At 34.6% G+C, this 21,127-nt stretch overlaps 2 protein-coding genes across 4 annotated transcripts in view; both read right to left on the bottom strand.

Annotated features, from left to right (window-relative positions):
• Window positions 1-628, bottom strand: part of LOC108364489 (transcription factor Adf-1-like) — a 1,108-nt gene extending 480 nt beyond the window's left edge. The window contains exons 1-3 of the mRNA XM_017618176.1: window positions 428-628; window positions 163-319; window positions 6-91 (exon numbers count right to left, since the gene is read on the bottom strand). Of these exons, the coding sequence (XP_017473665.1) occupies window positions 6-91; window positions 163-319; window positions 428-560 (376 nt within the window). The 5' untranslated portion in view covers window positions 561-628. The remainder of the gene's footprint in view (window positions 1-5; window positions 92-162; window positions 320-427) is intronic.
• Window positions 629-3,079: 2,451 nt separating this feature from the next.
• The window catches only part of Marf (Mitochondrial assembly regulatory factor), a 66,758-nt gene continuing 48,710 nt past the window's right edge, over window positions 3,080-21,127 (bottom strand). For all 3 annotated transcript variants that reach the window (XM_017618171.1, XM_017618173.1, XM_017618172.1), the window contains 3 exons: window positions 4,089-4,247; window positions 3,820-4,016; window positions 3,080-3,755 (listed from right to left, as the gene is read on the bottom strand). In XM_017618171.1, coding sequence (XP_017473660.1) covers window positions 3,554-3,755; window positions 3,820-4,016; window positions 4,089-4,247 — 558 coding nt within the window. In that variant the 3' untranslated portion in view covers window positions 3,080-3,553. The remainder of the gene's footprint in view (window positions 3,756-3,819; window positions 4,017-4,088; window positions 4,248-21,127) is intronic.

The following is a 21,127-nucleotide window of genomic DNA, read 5'->3' as shown; positions in this document are numbered from 1 at the left end:
CTCGCCTATTTGGAATCCAAAGGAAGTATCCAGTATATCTGGTTCTTGTCCGAGAACTTCTGGCGTTTGGGAGACGATGTTTGTTGTTGTCCTTAAAATATGTACATATAAATTACAATTTAAAATATAAATACTTGTTGTACAAATGTAAAGTACACTTACTGTCTGGGCGTGACCGTGTCTTTCAAAAACAACATAGCTTCGTAATATGGCCAAGCTCGTCTAAACGACGCAGCACTTCCGCTAGGTTGTTGATCAACCTTCAATTCTATTCCATATCGGTCTCTTAACGATTTCCATCGCTTTCGGCAGTTTTCCTCTGTAAAGTAAAAATATAGTATTCGTCACAATTATTCGTCACAAATTTGTTATAATTTGGTTCGTCCTATTACAAAACTGCTATATGTTTGAAAAACTCTATACTAACCAGGATGTCCCACAGCAGCAGCTACATTTCGCCAAGCCAAATCTTTCTTCACCCGATCGCGGTAACTAAGCTGTCGTTTGTCCCACAAGCAGTTGTGTTTTTCAATCTCTGCTATAAGTTTTTCTTCGAACATCTTGCACTAAAGCTTCCGATATACCAACCAACACACAAGAATCGGATAATACAGCAGCCGGAACGATAAAAAGTAAGGTATCTGAAAAAATATTGTTGTTAGCAACAATAAATTTAAACAAATAATTGTTTAATATAAACTCTTTTACCTCCATTGAATATTACGCCTTATAAACACGGGTGGAAGTGGCACAGGCAAATGAAACTTTTACCAAGAATGGGGCCGGAACGATAAAAAAGCAAGGTATCTGTAAAAAATAATGTTTTAGAACAAATAATTGTTTAATAACATATATTTTACTAAAATTGATGAAGAACGCGATAAAAACTGCACACAAGCAAAATCGACGCGAAAAATTGAAATGTCAAGAGTTGTCAAAAGCCTACAGCGCGCTGTCAAATAGAGATTTCGGCTAATCGATACTTTAAAGCGCTTCAAGCAAGTGAAGTAAAGCTGCCACTAGGCCAACTTTCATACATTTTAGTAGATTTTAAAAATTGTTTGACAGTTCTCAAAGCCAAGCAAGCAAAGCAAGCGTGCATTGGGCCAATACCTTTCGTCAGGCCGATCCCGGAAATCCCCGCATTAGGGATCTCAATTCGGAGATTCGGCAACTTGTGAACGTACATAAGCGGAAGAAATGGGAAGAGCATCTGAAGACCTGCAACTTCGCCTGTGGTGTGAGCTAGCTTTGGTCAACCGTGAGGTCGTTGTCCAACCCGACGAAGCGCGATGACAGAGTCGAGATAGACTTTGGTGACCACGCTTCGTCGGACCCGGAGAGATGCGCGAGCTATTTTAGCCGGCAGTTCATTCTGCATCCTCCGGTGGATAAAGCCAAACGTCGAGTGACCAGAAGGCTGCACAAAATGCCAAAACCTAGTGCGCCTCTTGTTTTCACCAGCGGTGAGGTAAGGGTAGCCATCGGGAAGGCGAAAGCCTCCAAAGCCATTGGACCCGACGGAATATTCATGTTGATGCTGAAAAATTTGGGTCCTGCGGGAGTACCGTAGCTAACGGAGGTCCTCAACCTGTCCATGGCCACTCTCGTCACTCCAGACATCTGGAAAATGGGGAGAGTGGTCCCACTGCTCAAACCGGGGAAACCAGCCAACAAAGGAGTCTTATCGCAAGATAACTCTCCCGGTAGCGAATACACTCGAGGCCCTGCTGCTCCCGTACTTCACGAACCACCTGACCCCAGCGAAGCATCAACATGGGTTCCGTAAAGTGCATAGTACAACAACAGCACTTAACGCCATAAACACTCAGATAACTCGTGGCCTAAACCGAACCCGCCCCTGTGAGAGAACTATTCTAGTAGCGTTGGACCTGTCCAAGGCGTTCGACACTGTCAGTCATTCAACGCTACTAGAAGATATAGAGGCCTCCTCACTCCCACAGGGACTCAAACGGTGGTCGGCGAATTACCTGAGTGGTCGACACTCGTCAGTAATTTTGAGAGACAAAACTAGCAAGCCACGCAAAATTAAACAGGGGGTGTCCTGTCCCCGCTACTGTTTAATTACTACATATCAAAGCTTCCTCAGCCACCAGAGGGTGTTAATATAGTCTCGTATGCTGACGATTGTTCGATCATGGCGTCTGGGAATGGAATTGATGACTTGTGCTCGAAAGTAAACGGTTACCTCTCCGGGCTTTCTCGCTTCTTCACTGCAAGGAGCCTTGCCCTATCCCCTGCGAAATCCTCGGCAACCCTTTTCACCACCTGGACGAAGGAGGTCAGACTGCCACTGGGTATTCACGTCGATGGCGTAACAATACCGACGGTGAATAACCCGAAAATCCTCGGAGTTACCTTCGACAGTCTGCTCTCCTTCTCGGCGCATACGACCGCAATTGTCAACAAAGTTCAGAGCCGCAACAATGTCCTCAAGTCGCTGGCCGGCAGCACTTGGGGCAAAGATAAAGAAACGTTGTTGGCAACATACAAGGCAATTGGCCGGCCGGTTCTAAACTACGCAGCGCCCGTATCGTCGCCGGGGACTATCAGGACGCAGTGGATGAAGCTACAGACCTGCCAAAACACAGCATTACGAACTGCGACAGGATGCCTCCGGATGACGCCTCAACACCACCTTCATGACGAGGCCCAGATGCTCCCAGTAAAGGAGCATAACATAATGCTCTGCAAGCAGCTCCTCGCTGGGAGCCACTGACGTGGCCAACAACAACCAGTTGAGATAAATTAGCTCGGGCCTTCGATATACGCACATGTGTAGAAATGAGATGCAAAAGGCAATAACAATTTAAGAGCAAATTATTATTGGTTGGGAATAGCGGAATATTATGCACAAGCAAACAGTTCTAAACACGCTTATCGCTTTGAATGACAGTCGATAAATAGGCATGTAATAAACGGCATTTGAGAATCTAAAGGCTAGCTGGGTATTAAAATTGTACGCTGTTTTGAATTTTGTGATTTTTTATTCGTAAATTATTTAATTCGACTGTTTATCCACTTAGTAAACATTTTAATAAATTAAACAAGATTTTTTTTTTGCTTTGAGTTTTGCCATAACAAAAACAATATATTTTTAAAGAAGTATCGGTCATAACAAAATTACCAAATTGCCAAATGCTGCGGACCCTGGGTCACAGTAGAAAAATAATTATTAAAGTAAAATACATAAATATGAGCAACATAATCAAATACATAGGAGTTGCACAAAAATTCAAATATGGATTTATGAAAGTATAAGGGTAACCATACAACTCTGTTAATGACAATATTAAGCATTATCTACAAGAGGAGTGCTTGACACATTTTAGTAAATACAAAACTTGTCCAATGCTTTCGATTGGGTCTTTTGATAGTAACTATGAAATTTTACATCAGTGTAAGTGTTTGTTGAATTATTTTTGCTTTACAATTGTTAATTTTACTATACGCGCACTTCCAATCTGTTAATAGTCATATTCTCCATCAATCTTACATCAATGCGTTAAACGCATGCATTTTTTAATTAAAATTAGTTTTGCCTAATGTAATTGTTTTCGAAAATATCTAGTTCATTTTGAATATAGTTAGCCTTGTTGCGCAACAGTTTAAGCTGCTTTTGATTCGATTCAAGAACTGCTAGTTGTGATTCAAGGCTTTTTAGTTCTTCGTTCATGTCTGTTGTGGCATTATCAACCAAACGACACAACCGAGCAAAGGTACTTGATAATTCCCTGCAAAATTAAACACTTGTATTTACCATTATTCAATCAAATAAAAACAGTATATAAAACTTACTGTTGCACTTGGTGGCTGCAATTTGCCGACGTTAGATCGACTATCATTTTTAACTTTTTAGTTGCATGACGCACATATTGTGATTTAAAGGCGCGTTCCTTCGCTGAATTTGTCCAAGATAAGCGCTCATACAAGTATATACAACCGTATAAAGCTCCGACTCCTAGTAATACTCTCCAACCTATTGTCTTCAACATCTATTACAAAATATATATAAATAGATAGAAAACACGCGTTTTTAGGCTACAACGAGACTCATATAAACTTACAATACCGGCCACAATAAGTCCACCTACGGTGCCCTGTGAGCCAACGGAGGCCATCGCAAAACGTGAAATTACAGACAGCTGCTCCTGTGTAATGCCTCCAACAGGCCGTGGTATCAAACATAAAGGTGTATCGGTGCCTGGTGTTGAAGGCGACAGATTCTGCAAAAGTACAAAGGATAATGATTAGTAGAGTCCGACCGATTCCAATTTTTTTTTCAGGTACCGATGCCGATGCCGATTAATCGGCTTATGGGGAAAGAATCGGCCGATGCCGATGCTGATCCCGATTCCATAAAAAATTACAAATCAGTTAATTTAACGGAGTTAACAAAACAAAAGAAAACAAATAATTGTATTAATTGGCTTGTTATGCAACTTTACATACACATGTACGTACATCTCATACGATTCCGTTCAAAATTTTTTTTAAATTTTTTTAAAAATATTTTTATGCAAATATTTTAAGCTTAAACCGTTTTGTCATTTGAGGGGATTTTTTCAAAAAAAAAATCTTTAAGCTCACTTAAATCTTAATATTTTTCCGAAATATTTTGGTGGACGTCTTAAAATATAATATATTTTGTAATCGCAACGCAAACGCAACTTTTTTTGGTGATGCAGTCTAATGTACTTTTGTACTCAATGCATAAGAACTTATGTGCTAGGTATGTATGTGCATTAGGGTGGTCCAAAAACGCATGTGAAAAAGTAAAGTCGGAATTTTTATGCTCTCACCCCCTAGGATTGTTCTATACCGAAAAAAATATACCCTTATTTTCTTTTATTTTGAAATCAAAAAATATTTACAGGTCACTCAAAGCGCCCAAAGTTTTCCATGTATTTTATATGGGGGAAAAAACACTTCGTAGAAATGGTATAGAATAGTTAAAAATCAATATTTTTCTACCAGAAAACTCTGTTTATCTGTTTATAATAATACCCAATTGGGTAGTTAACCATATTTTTATTGCAACTATAATTTATNGAGTCCGACCGATTCCAATTTTTTTTTCAGGTACCGATGCCGATGCCGATTAATCGGCTTATGGGGAAAGAATCGGCCGATGCCGATGCTGATCCCGATTCCATAAAAAATTACAAATCAGTTAATTTAACGGAGTTAACAAAACAAAAGAAAACAAATAATTGTATTAATTGGCTTGTTATGCAACTTTACATACACATGTACGTACATCTCATACGATTCCGTTCAAAATTTTTTTTAAATTTTTTTAAAAATATTTTTATGCAAATATTTTAAGCTTAAACCGTTTTGTCATTTGAGGGGATTTTTTCAAAAAAAAAATCTTTAAGCTCACTTAAATCTTAATATTTTTCCGAAATATTTTGGTGGACGTCTTAAAATATAATATATTTTGTAATCGCAACGCAAACGCAACTTTTTTTGGTGATGCAGTCTAATGTACTTTTGTACTCAATGCATAAGAACTTATGTGCTAGGTATGTATGTGCATTAGGGTGGTCCAAAAACGCATGTGAAAAAGTAAAGTCGGAATTTTTATGCTCTCACCCCCTAGGATTGTTCTATACCGAAAAAAATATACCCTTATTTTTTTTTATTTTGAAATCAAAAAATATTTACAGGTCACTCAAAGCGCCCAAAGTTTTCCATGTATTTTATATGGGGGAAAAAACACTTCGTAGAAATGGTATAGAATAGTTAAAAATCAATATTTTTCTACCAGAAAACTCTGTTTATCTGTTTATAATAATACCCAATTGGGTAGTTAACCATATTTTTATTGCAACTATAATTTATAGGTCCGCCAAAAACCCCGAAAAATGTAAGGGGGTGACCAATAAAAAATCGTTAGTATTAAAAAATGGCTAAATAAACAATTGGGTATTATTATTGAAAGTCTCCTGAAGAGAACCAGAGTTTTCCCATCGAAAAATATTGACTTTCAAGAATTCTATACCATTTCTACGAAAAAATGTATGTTTGCCATATAAAAATACATGGAAAACTTTGAGCGCTTTGAGCGACCTCTAAATATTTTTTGATTTCAAAATAAAAAAATAGGGGCATACTTTTTTCGATATAGTATAATCCTAGGGGGTGAGAGCATTACAATTCCGACTTAACTGTTTTTGGACCACTCTAATGTACATACATACATATAGTGGTCCACAAAATAAAAGAATTGCGATATTTTGACCGGTTTTGGCATTTGGCATTTGTCTTTTGTTTATTTGATGTTTATTATTTATTTTTATAAAAGTCTAGCTGGTATACAACAAACACCATATAAATTCAGATTTCAAGCTGTGTACAAAAATTAGAAAAATTTTGCTTATTTTCACCGAAATTTCAAACTCAGAATTTTGGTATGCAGTTTTGTAGACCATTTAATTCGAGTATAATGAAGTGCAAGTTTCAAGCTGTCCCGTTAATTTTTGGAAATTTTTTTGCTGGCAGAGTCCATATAAAAGAAAATTGTCGAACAAACTTTTGTAAGGAAAAAATGTAAAATACCTTCAACCAGAAAAAATTAATCAAATGTTTTTTGATGTTGGTTGTTGTCTGTCGCTTCACCTGAACATGGGAAAATAAATTCCAAATAATCGGCAAAGAATCGGCGAAAAAAGGCCGATGCCGATGCTTAATTTTGTGCCGATACGGACTCTAATGATTAGCAATTTTTAAAGATATGTATGTATGTACAGATATGCAACGCAGAGCTGTAAAATACGATTAGTATTAGGAATCATTATGATTATTTGTCAATGGTTGTATTAATGGATATTTTAATTTCCCTTCGAAATCTGGTAATTGTTAATTAAACATAATTAGAAATAATCAAAAAATACCGCTACGTTTTCTTCCATGTGGAGTAAAAGTTTCATAGCTGTATTGATTACCAGTATTTCACTAGACCAAAATATGCATTCATTTTTACTATGGGAGTATATGTAAATTTAAAACCACAGTATAGACAGTAACCAACCTTTTTGGGTTGTTGTTGTAGTAGTCGTTGTTGTTGTAGTTATATTCACTCCTGAGGAAGGCACGGGGTTGTGTGCTGCTATTTAATGGCCTTCCTCAGACTTTTTCTTAGATTTCAGGGTTGTGTTCTGCATTATTATTAGATAAATAAATTTAAGCATTTGACAAATCGTGATTTTATTAAAAGAAAATTATAAATGGTGTTGAAAAACCAAACAAACGCTCGTGCGAAAGCTCTATTTTTGTGTGTTGTTAAAATTTATACATGGCGTATTGATGGTAATACAAGCAATGTATTCTTTTGTGGATTTTATGTTACTTGAGAATTTAGACAACGTGCGAACTGCCAGGTTCTGTTATCAATATAATTAACACAAGGTTTTCCACGTGGTTGCTTTTCAATAAATAGAATAAACAAATATTCGCAAATAAATTGGATTTATTTTATAACTGACAACTAACGTACGCTTTTTGTTCTTTTCTCCATTTTGATTTTGACTCTTTATTACCGCCAACAACTTTATGTGTATACATATTTACAAGCTGTCAAAATTTTGCGTAGTCCCACGAGCTAGGTAAAAACTATGGCATTCGTATTCACAACGAGAAATCTCAAAATTTTCGTTTGGTCTTTCCAAATTTTTTCTTTTTTATCAGTTGGCAAAGGCTCTCAGTGGCAGCGCTCCGAGCGTTGAGATAATAATTTCATGTCAATTAGTAGAAAAGTTCCATATTGGAAAGATTTTTTATTAAGACGAGAAAATTTTATATCTCTGCTGTGCCAATTCGTAACTTTGTACTGCTGGAAATTTTTGACAGTTGCTCTGGTGCAAAAGAAGTTGAGCAATTAAAATCAGAAATTATACAAAAAAGACTTGTCTTTACTGACATTTATTCTTCAAGAACTAAAGCCATGCATTTATTAGACGCCTTAGTAATAAAATTAGAACAAACAAATTCTTCAAAACCGTCAGGCCGGGTTGAAAATTTTCATTCACCTCATAGTTAACAAAAATTTACAATTCGTAGTACTTTTCTATCAATTCGCAAATGCCGTTTGCACAAAAAAGGTTATGAAATGCGTTTTATTTAAATCGTTTAGAAAATGAGTCATATATGTATACCATTTTATGTGGAATGATTCAATAAATTTCGTTTTACACTATACTTTTTGAAACTATTTGGAGTTAATTATTTTTTGTTTCGCCAAATTCACTGAAGGTTGTTTACTGGTTATATTGTGTTTAAAACTTCAAAGCCGTTTTTCTCGAGTATCCCTTTTTTGAGTTATGACACAAAGTTTTGCAACCGAGCTACAAAAGAACACTCGCTTAAATGACGAAATACACGCAAAGCAACAACACAAATTCGGCTATTTATCCGAGTTCAGCCAGGTCGGTTTAAAAATACGCGACCTGAAGGGTAGTGTTAAGTGAAGAAACTGCTCTATTGTGAATTGTTAATGGGATAGTGGAGAGCAACATTTTTGTTTCCTTATATACGTGACTTATATTTTAAATAAGTGTATATATTACGCAAATATCTCGCATAATTACTCATTTAAATTGGTTTTTGTATCTAAATCCCGTTAAACTAATCACTTGTTTCTTGCCAGCTACCAACAGGGTTGCTTAAGTAGCTAAATGGAAATTCTACCCGCGTTGAGCGTTCTTTTGTCGCTCGCTTACAAAAAAATGCAGGCACTATTGAAGCAAATAAGCAATATGTTAAAGAATATATAGAATTTTTAATTGCACTACAAGGTAGTAATCTTGAGATAGTTCTATTTGGTTATATAAGGCACTCCGCACTTTAAGCGCCTACTCATAGTAGTGTAATCGTTCCGGCATATTAAAGTATGAAGCTTCTATACCGAACACATGTATTTCAATGAAACTCTGTACATATATTACGATTCATAATCATGTTTTCGCCTAATCATAAAAGCTTCATGAATCGAAACGCCCAACATTGTATTTTGATATTCCCCGCCACTCAGCATATTTTGGATATAAGTACGTCTAAATCAGGGAAACGCCACCACTCTGATGTACGCATATGGTGTTATTTAGCTCTATTTTCACTGTCGTAAACTATGTATATCAAGCTGGTTGCCTCAAAAAAATTTGAATTAATTTGCTGCATAACTTTTGAATTATAGGTGTTTAAATTAAAAAATAATAATGAAAACAAGTGAATTTTTTATGTAATTTTTAAGAGGGGCACAATTAATTATGTCATAACTTTTGAAGCACACCATATTCTGATTTGAAATTTAATGGGAATTTAGCATTTATGTGTACACTTCATATGTAGTAAGTAAGAAAAGTGTGCATTCAAAAATAACGAAATGGCAAGTAACTCAAAGTCTGTAACTCCACATTTCACAATTTTCAAAATTTTCGGTTTATCGCGTATAGTTTTTGAAGCATTTAATTTTCAGAACTTTTTAAGCATGTATTGTATTCTGCAAACAATTACGAATAATTTGATGCCTTAGCAAGAGGTGTGCTTTCAGAATAAACCAACTTTTAAAGATAAAATATTCTGCGATCTTGAGCGTAAATTTTATTCCAAAAACATCTTAACTAAAAGCGAATTCGGAAATTACGTCGAAACGATCTAAATATTTTTATAACTACTAGTCCTTATAACGTTACATATACCTGTAAAATGCTTCAAAAAAATTTTCTCTACACCTTTTCAAGTTTATAATGAGAAAATGTAAATTCATATTGAGAAATCCCAAATTGATAATGAGAAGCGTAAATTCATCTTGAGAAAGTACAACTTCATAATGAGAAATGTAAATTTATATTGAGAATATATAAGTTGATAATGAGAAATATAAAATCATAATGAGAATATAAAAATTGATAATGGGAAATATAAATTCATATTGAGAATATATAAACTGATAATGAGGAATGTAAGTTCAAAATGAGAATATATAGATTGATAATGAGAAAACGAAAATTCCTTATGAGAAAATGTAAATTGATAATGAGAACATAAAAAATTATATCAATGGAGAGCTACAAGTACTTTACTCTGGAGTCTGCGAGCTAATGTCGCGATATTAGTTGAATTAAAGCAAGCATCAAAGGACACTGCCAAAAAAATTTATAATATATACAACCCGAAATTAAAGTTGGACAACGCATTTACACCCCCGCTGTGTGTGAGCGCCCCCGTTTGCCTTTTTATGTGTAACACTTCAGTTGTGGTTATTGCATCAATAAAGTGGACGTTTGGCCCTCTGGAAGCAGGGAGCTGTAGAGTGGCGCGGAGGTAAATTTTTTTTATCGGCCACGTGACATTCGGCAAAACAAATTAAAATTTGTTTCATCCTTCCACGCTATTTGTTTACCACTTTCGGCTCGTTTTAATTTCTTATCCTGCGAGTTCGTGGTTATTGGTTGCGTATGGACTTTTTTGCAACTGTACAGATTGCCCTCGAGATAATTTGCCACTGTGGGTGGTGCTCAATTATACATTAAACTGGTTTTGTACTTTTCTTTTTAATTTTCCAAGGGTAAAACTACAGTCACCTTCAAGCCAGGATAACATAGTCATCACGTTGTCTTCAGTCAGCTTTTTCGGTCGCTTACACCTCTTGGTTTTGCTTCCGTATCTTCGGTAACGACCCAGCGATAGCCCTGAGTGTACGTATTTTCTCATTATGAATTTACGTTTGCTCATTATCAATTTATATATACTCAAAATCAATTTACATTTCTCATTATCAATTTGTATTTTCTCAATATGAATTTATATTTCTCATTATCAATTTGTATTTTCTCAATATCAATTTACGTTTCTCGTTATCAGATTATATATTCTCAATATGAATTTACATTTCTCATTATAAATTTGTACTTTCTCAATATGAGCTTACATTTCTCATTATCAATTTGTATTTTCTCAATATGAATTTTCATTTCTCATTATCTATTTGTATTTTCTCATTATAAACTTGAAAAGGTGTAGAAGGATTCTCAAATTGAAAACGAGGTTTACATTTTACATTTGAAATTCATTTGGGACTGATTTGAAGAAACATGGCAAGCAGTGTTGCCCACCATTTAGATCCAAATTTCATACGTTGTGCAAAAATTATGAAAGTTCTGCAAATTTTCACCAAAATTTGTACGTTTTTAATCAGTGCATATTTAAAGTAACTAGCACATGCCGTTGAGTTTTGGCAATTTTTTTGTTGACGGAGCTCCGCATTTTTTCCCCATATAAAAAATGCTAGAACATACTTTGTATGGAGAAAATGCGTAACACCGAAATACAAAAAATGCCAAAAATCAACGATAGGACCTAGCTACTCCAAATTTGCACCATATAATAAAATTTAATAGACAATACAACTGAATTCCATAATTTTTCTAAAGATGTGGATTAAAAAGTTACACATTTTGGCGAAATTTTGAAGTTTTCATAATTTTTGCACAAAGTTTGAAGTTTGGATTTATATGGTGTATGTCAAGTATTCAACTATGATTTTATAAGAAAGTAATATACATTAAATAAACTTATTTTTCCTTAGTTTATTTAATGTTTATTATTTGCCAAAACTTGCTAAAATGTCGCGGCCCACTTTATATTTGGGTCACTTTATTTTTTCCAAAGATGGACGCAGCGGGGATTTGCTTCATAAAATTTTTGTTAGGAATGTCTTAAATTTAAGTGTGAAGCTTTATTCGCAACACTTAGAAAATAACGAAATAAAGCAAAACTATCTGGGAAGATAATATATGTGAATAATTGTACCAGGCATGTGCAGAGAGGCCATTAAAAACGGGAACGTTACGAATATATGGACATCAAAATAAAATTAAATTTTTTAATTGTTAAAAACATAAATAGCGACCGGGTTTTTCGATATACATTGTACATACATATGTATGTATGTAAATCAATGGCGTTGTCTTTTCTCGAAATAATGTTGCTTCAGCCCTTTCACGGCTTTACGTGTTCATTTCTTAAACTATTGCTCTCCGACTATGCAAAAGTGCAATACTTTCTACTCATATAGACATTTTGAAGGGCATAAAATAATCTACACCTTTTCCAACAGTATTTCAGAAAAACACAAATGTATTACATTTGAGGTTTTCTGAAATACATTTGGCCTTTTCTGAAATACAATTGCGTTTTTCTGAAATACATTTGTGTTTTTCTGAAATACATTTGCGCTTTTCTGAAATGCATTTGAGGTTTTCTGAAATACGTTTGGCCTTTTCTGAAATACATTTGTGTTTTTCTGAAATACATTTGCGCTTTTCTGAAATGCATTTGAGGTTTTCTGAAATACGTTTGGCCTTTTCTGAAATACATTTGTGTTTTTCTGAAATACTGTTGGAAAAGGTGTAGAGCAAATGTTATAATATAAAAAGGCAAACTTTTTCAATAAAAAAGAAAACGTCATAAGTTTGTAAGATTTTTTTTTTTGTATTTAAGTAATACAAACATGACCTCTGATGTAAAGCTTAACTACAAACATATAACGACAGTTTCCTTTGTTAAGCAAAAATAATTTGTAATGAATTTAACAGTCTCTATTTTTAAGATTTATTTAATGAATTTACTCGTCTTTCTACTTGTGATATATTTAAATAAAACATAAGTTGAAACATTTTAGCCGTTTTTAGCCGATCGGCCCAAAATGTTCTGGCAACACTGATGGCAAGTGTCAAATGATATAAAAAAGCACAGTTAAATCAAAAATTGTAAGTATAAAATTAAATTCAATTCAAAAAGCGGATTTGATGTTTTCGCGGATAACTTCTTAATCAGCCCTTCAAAACGAACTTATTAGAAATTACTTTATCTTAATTGATTCTATTGTTATGTATGTACATCGCGAATAAAAATCAATATGAAATATCAGAGTACGAAAATAAACTGTACAAAACAATTCCCATTTGCTCATCGATCATCATATCATTTGTCGTTTTGTACAGTTTTGTACATAGTCAGAAACAAATTGTAAGATTCACTGTCATTTTCCCCAACGAGAAACGTTTGCTTTTCGTTTGTGACAATTGTGCCATAGGGTACGTTTTGTATGTATGCAAACGTTTCAATTACGTGAAAAATATTTTTTTCTGTAAATTTTCATATCCAATTCAATTAAAAAAAAATTTTATTTTTTTTTATTCATTGCAGCCATTCGTTTTGTGTTTAGTTATTACATATGTGTACATACATACATATATTTTTCTCTGCACGATTCATTTCGTTTGTTGTTTCGTCTGTAACTACTAAACTACTCTAGTGTACTATCGCCAAAGTGAACTCAGCCGTTTTGTTATCGTATTGTACCGAACTGTTGAAGTAATAAACGAAACGAAATAGTAACGTACAATATAGTTTATTTTCGTACCCTGTGAAATATACATTTTCTATGATAAAGTTTATTTCCACATTTGAAGTACAATTGATAAATAACCTCTCAAATTGATTGGAGATCAAGCTCCCCTTTCTATTGAGAAATCGGTTATTTTCAAATCAATATCAAATCATGTTCAAACATTTGACATTTGAGGAAGGGTTTTGAGTTTAAATCATTCTCAAATGTATATCAAACCTAATTGTTTGCTGGGTATCAATACGCCGCCCTCATCATACTCATACCATCCGCAACAAGTTTGATCCTCCGCACAACAGAGTTTTATCTACAATATTCATTGCATCATGTGAATAATTCCACTCAACCCGAAATTTGTAAATGCTGTTTTCGCCTACTAGTTAGGGCATTGCTATCAGAGAAGCGCAGCGAGTATGATCAACCTAAGTATATCCCACTCACCATCCATAATTTGTTCTACTTATATGCATTGANGCCTACTAGTTAGGGCATTGCTATCAGAGAAGCGCAGCGAGTATGATCAAACTAAGTATATCCCACTCACCATCCATAATTTGTTCTACTTATATGCATTGATATTTACTGAAACTAGTATCGCCCAGTTGTCGAAATTCGGTAGAGAAATTATCTTGAAGGTTTACAACAAAAGATAATATTTCCTTCTCTAACGGCGGTTTCACACGGGTTTTATCAAGACTGGGCTAAAGCCCAATATTTTTTAATCACACAATTGGGCTACCAAGTTTAACCAAATTTTATGTTACTAATATGTGTTCTAAAAGTGAAACAAATCTGATCCTAAATATGATTTTTTAGGATAGCTCTCAATCCCTGCGCCACCTATCGTAAGACAAACACACAGATCTTTTTAAAAACTTTTGCACAAAACCGCAATTACTTAATCTAAAAAANTTTTTAATCACACAATTGGGCTACCAAGTTTAACCAAATTTTATGTTACTAATATGTGTTCTAAAAGTGAAACAAATCTGATCCTAAATATGATTTTTTAGGATAGCTCTCAATCCCTGCGCCACCTATCGTAAGACAAACACACAGATCTTTTTAAAAACTTTTGCACAAAACCGCAATTACTTAATGCGAATTTAAAATCTGGGAGAAAATGGTTCCCAATTGAATGATTCTTGCGATTCTCTATGTGTATTAATGTAGGTCTATAAAATTCCATTACCTTATAATAAGTGGTTCGAGAGATAACCGATATGAGAATTTCAGTTTGTATGGGCGGTGCCACGCCCCCTTTTCCAACATCTACCACTCTTCGCCGAAAGAACGGTATTGACAACATATGTTGCTGTGTCAAATTTCAGGACGTTAGCGTAGGCGGTTCCACAGATAACCGATATGAGAATTTCAGTTTGTATGGGCGGTGCCACGCCCCCTTTTCCAACATCTACCACTCTTCGCCGAAAGAACGGTATTGACAACATATGTTGCTGTGTCAAATTTCAGGACGTTAGCATAAGCGGTTCCAGAGATAAGCGATATGAGAATTTCAGTTTGTGTGGGCGGTGCCACGCCCCCTTTTCCAACATCTACCACTCTTCGCCGAAAGTACGGTATTGACAACATATGTTGCCGTGTCAAATTTCAGGACGTTAGCATAAGCGGTTCCAGAGATAAGCGATATGAGAATTTCAGTTTGTATGGGTGGTGCCACGCCCCCCTTTCCAACATCTACCACTCTTCGCCGAAAGTACGGTATTGACAACATATGTTGCCGTGTCAAATTTCAGGACGTTAGCATAATCGGTTCCAGAGATAAGCGGTATGAGAATTTCAGTTTGTATGGGTGGTGCCACGCCCCCCTTTCCAACATCTACCACTCTTCGCCGAAAGTACGGTATTGACAACATATGTTGCTGTGTCAAATTTCAGGACGTTAGCATAATCGGTTCCAAAGATAAGCGGTATAAGAGTTTCAGTTTGTATGGGCGGTACCACGCCCCCTTTTCCAAAATCGACCACCCTTCGCCGAAAGTACGGTATTGATAACATATGTTGCTGTGTAAAATTTCAGGACGTTAGCATAATCGGTTCCAGAGATAAGCGGTATGAGAATTTCAGTTTGTATGGTAGCTGCCACGCCCCCCTTTCCAACATCTACCGCTCTTCGCCGAAAGTACGGTATTTACAACATATGTTGCTGTGTCAAATTTCAGGACGTTAGCTTAGGCGGTTCCAGAGATAAGCGGTATGAGAATTTCAGTTTGTATGGTAGCTGCCACGCCCCCCTTTCCAACATCTACCGCTCTTCGCCGAAAGTACGGTATTTACAACATATGTTGCTGTGTCAAATTTCAGGACGTTAGCTTAGGCGGTTCCAGAGATAAGCGGTATGAGAATTTCAGTTTGTATGGTAGCTGCCACGCCCCCCTTTCCAACATCTACCGCTCTTCGCCGAAAGTACGGTATTTACAACATATGTTGCTGTGTCAAATTTCAGGACGTTAGCTTAGGCGGTTCCAGAGATAAGCGGTATGAGAATTTCAGTTTGTATGGGAAGTGCCACGCCCACTTTTCCAGTACCTACATTTTTTCACAATCTATGCATCTGTGCTAAGTTTCAGTTCTCCAGCATAATTGGTTTTAGAGATATAGTGGTTTTCACATTTTAGTCTATAAGTCAGATGCCACGCCCCCTATATATGGGGATTAACATTTCTGGATTAGACGAAGTTATATCCTTTAAATCGGTGTATGTTTCATTGAAATCGAACGAACGGTGCCTCCAAAAAAGGGATTGCAAAATTTTCTTGTGGCGTATTTATATATAGATGCCCTCGAACATCATATCCTTCCTTAAGCAAGAGGTATCTATCATACTCATACTTAACAACATGCATGACGCGCGCAAACTTCAACTCTCCTTGGCGTGATGTGCAAAGAGCTGAGGGAAATAAGTATGATTTAAGAGTGCGCATGTACATGCGCACTTTAAAATACTTAAAAAGGAAAAAAGTACAAAATAAAAAGATATTTCTTTTTTAAACTAATTTTGGCTCGCTGGACACGAACATGAGATTTAAAAAATGTCCAAAGATTAATTTTGAAAATAATTACCAAATATGTTTTTGCGTAACTTTTCAGTTATTGCCAGAAATCACAGAAAATGTGAATTAAAGTATTTCTAAAAAATGTATATATAAAAAAAGGAAATAAATTGTGTTTTTAACTTCATGTTTTTTTATTTATTTTCCCATTTAAATTATATTAAAGAAATTAATGAAATATATATGTACATACATACTTATGTATTTTTTAGTTTCGAATTTTATTCAAAATAATTATTTTTGTAAAAAGAATTTAAAAATAAAATGTTGTCAACTGTGTTAGGGGCTAGTCTATTCCGCTTTTCAGTAATAATATTTCCTGTCAAAATACTCGCTCCGAAGCAGCACTGCTTGCTGGAATTGAGAGAATGCGCCCCGCTAGCTTTGCCAATCTTGGATATTTTGGAGAGTTAGTTCTCCACCATTGCATTACATCAAAATGCTCATCGATCATCATCGANGGAGAGTTAGTTCTCCACCATTGCATTACATCAAAATGCTCATCGATCATTACGTTNTTTTTTAAACTAATTTTGGCTCGCTGGACACGAACATGAGATTTAAAAAATGTCCAAAGATTAATTTTGAAAATAATTACCAAATATGTTTTTGCGTAACTTTTCAGTTATTGCCAGAAATCACAGAAAATGTGAATTAAAATTTTTCTAAAAAATGTATATATAAAAAAAATNCACAGAAAATGTGAATTAAAATTTTTCTAAAAAATGTATATATAAAAAAAGGAAATAAATTGTGTTTTTAACTTCATGTTTTTTTATTTATTTTCCCATTTAAATTATATTAAAGAAATTAATGAAATATATATGTACATACATACTTATGTATTTTTTAGTTTCGAATTTTATTCAAAATAATTATTTTTGTAAAAAGAATTTAAAAATAAAATGTTGTCAACTGTGTTAGGGGCTAGTCTATTCCGCTTTTCAGTAATAATATTTCCTGTCAAAATACTCGCTCCGAAGCAGCACTGCTTGCTGGAATTGAGAGAATGCGCCCCGCTAGCTTTGCCAATCTTGGATATTTTGGAGAGTTAGTTCTCCACCATTGCATTACATCAAAATGCTCATCGATCATTACGTTTTCCATACTGTAGCGTGGCACTTCTTCTCTCGCACACTCTGGTGCTGACGCCATTGAGCGCCTGAATAAATTCGGAAAAAAGAATTGCACCTCTCTGTTTAGTGGAGTACTTGGAGAATTGCTTGGATTTGGTGAAACATTTTAATGAGTTTCACTTGAGGCGGCATTACTGACGGACATTGGTGAAATCGATGTTGGTATTACATTGATGGTAACAAATTCATTGGAGAGGGTGTAGATAAAAGTGTTATGTTGGATAATGTAACTGGTGATGAAAAATTCGATGTTGAGTGCGGTAATGTAGATCGAGACTCATTTTGTTCATAAGATCATTAATGCAGAACTCTTGTATTTCATCCAAATCATTTATTGTTCACAAATTGTTGGATGATACAAAAAGAAGGCTGTTTTCTGCCAGATACTTAAATTTGAAAGCTAGGTTTCGTCTAATTTTCTCAAAATGTTTGTCTTCAATGCTGAAATTGCTTGAACATCATTCACCTGAACTGTACAAATTTCTTTTATGCGGGTTTATGGATGGAATAATGAAACATATTGAAGGGAAACTACATCCCTGAAGTTTTTTTAAAACTACTTCGAAATTAGCGCGTAGCTCAACGAAGCATTGCAGTATTAAAATATTTGTGCTTGATAATCCAAGTGCTTCAGAGCTATTGGCGAGAACTTCATCTACTTTTATTCAGCTTTCTGTGATTGATTTAAACATTTCATAATGTGAGTTCCATCGTGTTGGGCAATGGCTTTTCAGTGAAAATTGCAATAAGTGTTGTAGGCCCGCTTTTTAAGATATTTGACAACCTTTTTGCAGGAATTAATAAGCTGTGTTAATTCGCCTGTACATTCCATCGAAGAGTCCAGAACATTGGAAAATAAATGACTTGAGCTATTCAATCTGGCCAGTTTTCCAGAGCCTTTATTTCATTACTTCCTCTGTCCGTAACAAAAACGGTGTTTTTCAAATCATCCACGCCAAATTCACTCAGTAATCTTTGCAATTTGCAATGAATATTCTGGCCACTACTACGCATAAAATCTATGGACTTCATCCCAAGAACCATATCACACATTTTAAAGTTCTCTTGAAAATGCAGAGTGGCGCATAAAAAGTTTCTTTTCAAGTAATTATCTTGCCAAAGAACAATGGTTATAGACGATTCACCATCACTAACTATTTTAGAAATTTTTGATTTCACTTCGCTCTTCTTTTCTTGGACTGTTTTCGTTATGCGGCGTGAAAGTGTTGGTGTGTTAGGAAGCAAATAATCCATGTCAACATTTTCCCCATAACGTGAACCAATTTTAATAAATAAATGCACCATTTTCCGAAATCCTGAACCTTCAATGGCAGTAAAAGGACGACAGTCTTCAATTATCCGTGTTGTACATGCGTTTATAGCTTGTTGTTTATCTTCTGCATTTACTTGTTTGGAAGATGTATTTTGTGAAGCTAAATTGAAGCAATTGCGACGGTTCAGATCCGATGAATACTTGTCATCATACTTCAATATTTTTTTGCAAGTGCGGCAGCAAACATATCCATTTAAAATTGTTCCGTCGTCTTTTAAAATTTGGGAAAAAATCGTCCAGATTTCGCTTTTACCCATTCGCCTTTGTATTAATTGCAAAACTCCGCTTCATGATTTTTTCTTCAATTTAGCAATTGTTATCCATTTCACAACCTGTTCATGAAAATACATCATAATATGTGCATACATACATATATATATTTTTTTAATACTTCCTCTTTCACATACGGTGGTGGTCATATGATTTGCAGCCTAATTCAAAAAGATATTGAATACAGTTCATTCACTAACATGGGTTTTATTAGTGAATGAACTGTATACACATAAACCAAAGTTTAAAAGTTTATAGAAAACTAAAAAAATAATTCAAATTTTCATAACAATTTCAAACTTGTGGCAAAGTATTAGAAGTTTTTGGGTGTGCAATTTTGTAGTCCTTACCATTTTAGTATAATAATACGCAAGTGTCTAGAAATTAACGTTGATTTGTAGAATTTTTTTGTCGCATTTCATTCCATACAATAAATACTATTAATTTTTATGTGGAAGAAAACCGCAACACCTTCGGCAAATAAAGTTGTAAAAAAATCAATACTAATTTCTAGCCACTTGTAACTTGCACATTATTATACTGAAATTGAATGAGCTATAAAACTGTATACTCAAATACTTCTAACACCTTTGACAAAAAAGTTTTAAATTTGGACTAACATTTGTTAAATTTTTTTTATAGTTTTCTACAAAAGTTTTTAATTTGCGTTTATGTACATAACTCTATATACCCTATAAACATTTTGGTGAACGTTCGAAAATTACCTTCGATATCCAATATGCATATCGAACTTGAAACTAACTCATAACCAACCATAATTTTCCAACGTTCATAGCATCATAAAAACATAACAAGGTAAAACCATTGAGAGGCAGTCTGACGTTTGCCAACAATATAATTTCAAAATCAAAACTCAAACTCACACACACATTCTCATTTTCAATCTCAAACAACAACAATTATGAACAATTTAATTTGTTTATTTTCAATTTTATATGATTTTAAAATGTTGGCAAACGGCAGAAAAAAATCATGGCCGACGAATTGAGAGAATGAATTTACCTTGAAATGTTTTTATCATGGTTCATAGTATATTGGTAATACACTCGAGATGGGTTCGAAAAAAAATTAAAGCCATAGCAACAAGAGAGAAAGTGAAATCCAGCTCATTCTCGAAGGGAAATATTAGAAAATCACTTTCTCTCATTAAAATTTCAATTCGATAATGGGCTAGATTTCGAATTTTTAACGAAGGAAAAATACATTGAATAACGACGGTTCCGTTTTGCTGGAGAATGGCCTAGTTCTCGAATCGAATACTAACCTATTCCATATTAGTTATCGAAGGTGAGACTGGAAAAAAGTATTTGTTTTCCAATGATTTTCGAATTGTTAACTAAGCCCAATGTTTATTGGGTACATATACATATGTATGAGTTTTGTTAGGGAATGAATTGTATTTAAATTGAAAATTCTTTTAAATAAATAAATAAGCATAAGTGGGAAACAAAATCTTTTGAATTTGATTGCAAATGACATGACCACTACCGTATGTACATGTACATATATATACATTACACTGCATCACTCCCCATACAAAAAAAATCTGTACTGTTTTTCCACTGGAATTATAAAATCTATTATATTTTAAGACTTCCACCAATATATCTCGCAAAAATATTAAGATTTACGTGAGCTGGACCGATTTGAAAAAACCTCCAAAAATTTAGTTTTTATTAATAACACTGTCAGACAAATGGTAGGGGTCAGTGATCGGGAAGGGTTCAAACTACCGGGGAAAGTTATATCGGTAAAAAAGAAGTTATACGTGTCCCGGCGTTTCGCTGGGTCACGTCTAGGAATCGAGATATATCGATTTGAAGTTAGTAACTATCATATAGGGGAAATTGTCACCTTT

The sequence above is a fragment of the Rhagoletis zephyria genome, unplaced genomic scaffold, assembly GCF_001687245.7.
Source record: "Rhagoletis zephyria isolate East Lansing unplaced genomic scaffold, Rhagoletis_zephyria_1.1 Rzeph_scaffold_01572, whole genome shotgun sequence".
NCBI classification, from domain to species: Eukaryota; Metazoa; Arthropoda; class Insecta; order Diptera; family Tephritidae; genus Rhagoletis; species Rhagoletis zephyria.
The sequence above is the reverse complement of the archived record's forward strand: the minus strand, read 5'-3'. Positions and strand labels throughout refer to the sequence as shown.